Here is a 5,546-nt window from a genome sequence, read left to right on the forward strand (position 1 = left end):
TGATAGGACGTTAAACAAAAACAAACCAAATCTACCAATCCGCCAATCCCATGGCAAAATAATCCATCATTCTACTCACAAAGTATACAATAAAAAAGATATTAACTCTTTTTAGTACCGTACAAAATTGAGGTATTCGAATCGGACATAAACGTAAGAACCAGCGCTGTAACTGCATTTTCCAACTCTCATATTATTACATAAAATGATACAGCCATCGTACCACGTAACTATTTACATTACGAATATTACAAATATGCATTTGTCCGGATGGCCAATTGTGAATTTTATCTGTATCACTGTATCTAAATGTATTTTGATCGTAACCAGCGACTAAACGTGACTCTTAATTTTAGCCGTGATGCGATTTCAGTCATCCGTCTTACGTCCGGCTTTCATTTTTTCTCTTTACACAAGTTCTTGTTAACCAAGAGGACCAAAATCATCCTATTGGTCGTAAAACAGTCTGTCGTGAAGGACTTCCACGTTGGTTATAATGAGTTTTCTTGGCTTAACTCGACGACAGAGGGGTCAAATATGGTTAACTCTTTAATAGACGTCTTCTTACTGACCAAGCATACGACATCTGAGGCCTGTACCATATTCCGGTCAAGGGCTACTAAGCTTATTTAAATACATAACCTTGACCTATATTCAAAGTCACAAATGTCAGATCTGCGATTTCTTCTCAAACATCAAGAGACGCTAATAATCATCATTAAGCATGGATGAACAATGGGTGGCTGCATTGTTTGTGCAAATGAATGACAATGACCTACAAAAGGTTTAAGGTAATGATATTGGTAAAATGACATTTGTCTAATGGTAATAGTCATATTGCTTGGATTAAGGTATATCCAGTTCGAATGAACAACCTTGACTTGATATCAAGGTAACATGTGTCGCATATGTTCGGTAATTTTGGCCTGAGTAAACAAGAGTGCAAGAATAATGATATAGGTCAAGGTCATGTTGAAATAAAGAGCGACAAAATCTACTCCAATATTGAAAATAAAATTCAGCTTAACATCCGCGTAAATGACGTGTATATCAGTAGCAGGTGAGTGATACAGGCGCATTGTGCCTCTTGTTTTATAAGTCTATAACACTTTTAGTATTACTCATAGATAGAAAAAAAGATAGCCCAGTTTTAATTGCGAAAAGCGAAAATTGTGCTTGTCTGGATAAACATTGTACGGTATCATCGGTTATCTATCATACAAATGTCCGCCAGCATAGTGTGAAAAAAAATGAAATGAACAACATTTTAAATCACAATGATAACTTTAATGAATTAATTATATATGCACAGGATACAGAAGCTACGCTTGGGTAATTTACATTGATCTTGAAACACCAAGATAAACTCATGTATAGACATTCTCGAAGTTAATACAAGTCTTCCATGCATACATATGGTGCATTAGGCAAATACAGGAAATTATAATGTAACATTACCGCGACACCTGATCAGATACCTTTCGTTGGTAATGAAATGGTGGCCTTTATTAATCATAGTTATTCAAATGGTTCAATATGCATTTGACTGACACCCAAACTAATTAACAAAATGTGTAGTAAATCATGTAGTCATTGTCCATTTTTGACAACAAAACATTGCTCAGAATAAATTTGAGGCCGTTATTATATCACAATCGATGTAAATGTATATTTAATTGCTACGGAGTAGGTTTCTCTCAACAGTCAGTTCTTACCAGTCTAATACGCATCCGATATATATAGCGATACAAACGCAACAACATAAAATGGGCACATTTATCTAAAAAAGGGAAGTTATGTGCTATTTGTCTCCAATAAAATAAGATAACACACCACATTTTTTAGTAAATAAATCCTGTATGATGATATGCATAAAAATTACACAAATACATTTTCTCAATATTGGTATATTCATTATAAAGTAGTATATACAGGCTTTATATTTGTTAAAACTCAAATAGATCAATTGGTTCCGGATTTTAATTTTCCGGATTTTCTGAAAGTGTGTTTACGCAGGAAATTAAGTTTTGTCTACAGCGAAAAAGGTATGTCACAACAAGGTAAGATGGCGGGGAAAACCTAATGGTGAACATATACGAGTTATATAATTTCAAATATGTTTCACTAAAAACATTTAATGTGTCGAATCGATGGTGTATTTTCCAATTACACATATGATTTGGGTTAGGCTTAAGGGAATATGCTTCATTTTCTTTTACACCTGTGGCTTGTTTTAGGCTTAGGGTATATACTACATTTTCCTTTACACCTGTAATTAGTGTTAAAGTTAAGGGTACATCGCGTGGTATTACAACTGTGATGAACGTTTGAGTTAAGGCTATATATCAAACACAATTTGATTTGAGGCTATATATATGCTTCCTTTCATACACAAACTAACTTAAATGGTGCTAGAGTTAATAATACACACTTCCTAACACGCGTGAACATGTGATTTCTCAAGTTAAGGCTATATGCCATCTTCTACATTTCATCTTTGATAGGGTTAGAATTTTAGATATGACACCTCGGATTGGTGTTAAAGGTAAGATTGTTACCTTAATATATACTATACCAGTAATTTGTGTTCGGATTCAGGTTTTGTGCCACCTTGTACATTGTAGAAGACATTGATTTATGTGTTTAAATTAAGGTTGTGTTCTACATTGTACATTGTAAAAAAAACTTGTGATATGTGTTTGAGTTAAGGTTTGTTTCAGGATTATTTGGTACCGTACGCGTTGCGAACTATATTAGATTAAATTGTGTGATGTAACTCAAACTTTGTAGTAGAGTACACATGTAGTCATTCATCCGCCCTATTGGAACTATTTCGCAAATGCTATATTTCGCGCAATACCGACTTGCAATCAAGTTTTGCAGCCATCTAAACAAGACTATATTTGTACGTATATCACAGGTTATGTACACATTTAGCCACCCAATCATAATACATTTAGTACAGATTTAGTCATCAAATATGATAGCAGCATAAACTACATTTTGATGTTCAAAATACATCGCAGATAAATAGACGACAGCATTACGATAAATACTAGAATTTAATGAGATGAAAAGACATTGAAAATCACAGCACGTGTAGTAATATGTTTCTGTGTGTTCTACAACACATTGTTTTCAGTTGTGTCTGTTCGCATAGTTTCTCAGGCCCAGTCTTGTACTTATACATCCATGATTTGTTTCTCTACTCTAAACGTCTAAAAATTCCAGTTACAAGAAAAACTGTCGTTTCAGAACTGATTCCAATGTCGAGTGTTGCATTCAAAAGACCAATTGCAGATTCACAAAATATATCGTAATGTTTATAATAATATTTACTTTTAATTCAAATGATAAAGATGAAATAGATAATCAGACTGTGAAGTAGCATGATCATTGAATCAACCATATGTTCCGGTACAACTTCGAAAATCCACATGGATGGCACATCAGACAGTCACTTTTCCTGGCTCTTTATATTTATAAAGAAGTTTGGATAAAAGATAGTTCGATTTCAACATTACTGCATGATATTATTCCACGTGCTCGTAATGTGTTTTGCTTCTTTCACATGCGGATTGACCAGGTAATAAAAATGAAGGTTACACATCCTACACATATCTGCTTTCAACAGATCAGACATTTGTGATAGCCACTGAAAATATGGCACAAGTAGTGATTATATTGGTTGTTAAGAAGATCCAAAAACAAAAGAAATCGATAGCTGAATTCACATCCTGCCACGTTGTATCTTCGGAACCAAATTTGTGCAAATTGCAATTTGTTCGTTGTTTTTCTTTACAGCTTAGACTCACGTCATGCTGTTGGCCATCTGGCATATCTTGTTTTTCCGGCTCCTGCCCTCGATCTGAGATCTTGTTTTGTTCAGACACACGGTCTTGATCAGACACAATGTGACGTCGTCGACATTGAATCCTCCAGCTGATATGTACGAGGGCTTTCAGGAAGACTGGAATTTTGAATAAAGATGTATTCCATGAGTTGATTCTTAGTTCAAATGTAGTAACCATGACAATTGCAGTTCCCATCATCAGTAGAGCAAAAAGGTATTTGCCTAGTAGAGACTGGGTTGAACTAGCAGGTAGGGATTCACCTACTATGGTAAGAAAGACAGCGAAGGCCAAATATACGGTCATGCAAAATCCGATTTTCTCTCCACATTCAACAGGCAAAGCAAATGTGAACACAGCCAAAAACGAAAGAAGCATAACTGGAGCGACAACATTGTACATGTAATATTCTGGCCGCCTTCGAATTGTTAATGAAAATGAAACAACGTCTCCATCAGTAAACGAAGCACGCGTATCAGCCGCAGTATCAATGAGGTCCCATTCGCTATTTATTTGGTAAGATGCAAGATTGACCGCATTCCTTCCAGTGTCGAAACCAAGAACAATGTCCTCCTGAAGACTTGTCCACACACTGAATGTGACATTACATGTTTGTTTATCAAATGGGAAATTCGAAACGTCAATCGAACATTTCGTTTGAAAAACTTCATAGGGGAACCATTCGACAGTTCCGTTATTACTGATTGCAGTTAATATAAAGTCATCACCAAGTTCTTTCATCTTTGAATAGCCATTGGTTAAAGCGATATCAGGTCTCCAGATGTCAACTTGGGGAATGTAGAGTCGGCTGATACCATGGTAGCTAGCAGGCGACCATGTTATATAAGCGTCTTCCCATGTAAGATATAGATATGCCGTTGTAGCCATTTTCTTCTTAACCTCATCTATTTCAATGATATTCACAAGGTAAAAAAGAAGGACAACGTCCGTTGCTTTTGCCTGGTTTAATGTAGGCCGCACTCTCCTGTTGTATGCATTAACGGCAAAAATATTAGTGAGTAAATCTTTAACATCATTAGATGTTCCACAGCTCACTAATATGGGAATAGATAGAAGAATGGACAACCGTGCCACGAAGTTGATCATTGTCGAGCAAACTTTCATAATATGTACGTCCCAGACAATATATCATAAAGATAAATTGTGTGTGTGTATTCTAGTGCGTCTCCCTTCTTACACTGACGATACTCAACAGAATAGAACATAGTTTCGTATACGTGTTCAATAATTCAACATTTTAACGGTTGTTTCAGGTAAATACATTCTAAGTGATGATTTTTATTGATTGACGAGAAGCATACGGATCAGAAGTTGTGACGGAAAGCTGTGGAAGAACCGTGCCGGAATGTTGTGAATGTTTAACGACAGTTGAGGCCCCCAATAGGATTTGGATTCAGATTGATGTCATTGACGTAAGGTAGTGTCCTGTAGAATCGAGGACATAGAGGATATCTAACAGTTTTTTCAGTAATACCAAATATATTTCACGAGTGGGGCTAATATTTTGATATTTTTCACGAGTGCGCAGCACGAGTGAAAAATATCTAAATATTAGCCACACGAGTGAAATATATTTGGTATTACTGAAGACACTGTTAGATATTCTGTTTATTACATTTTTTATCAACGAAAAACCTACCCCGTATGCTAACTAGGCCTACAGCGATCATTTGT

General features: G+C 35.7%; 1 protein-coding gene across 1 annotated transcript; it reads right to left on the bottom strand.

Annotated features, from left to right (window-relative positions):
• Positions 1 to 1,265: 1,265 nt before the first annotated feature.
• Positions 1,266 to 4,739, bottom strand: LOC117318101 (neuronal acetylcholine receptor subunit beta-2-like). Its single transcript, XM_033873102.1, has one exon. The coding sequence runs from the start codon at positions 4,737 to 4,739 to the stop codon at positions 3,636 to 3,638; it is 1,104 nt and encodes a 367-aa protein (XP_033728993.1). The 3' UTR covers positions 1,266 to 3,635.
• Positions 4,740 to 5,546: the final 807 nt, after the last annotated feature.

This window comes from Pecten maximus, chromosome 19, assembly GCF_902652985.1.
Source record: "Pecten maximus chromosome 19, xPecMax1.1, whole genome shotgun sequence".
NCBI classification, from domain to species: domain Eukaryota; kingdom Metazoa; phylum Mollusca; class Bivalvia; order Pectinida; family Pectinidae; genus Pecten; species Pecten maximus.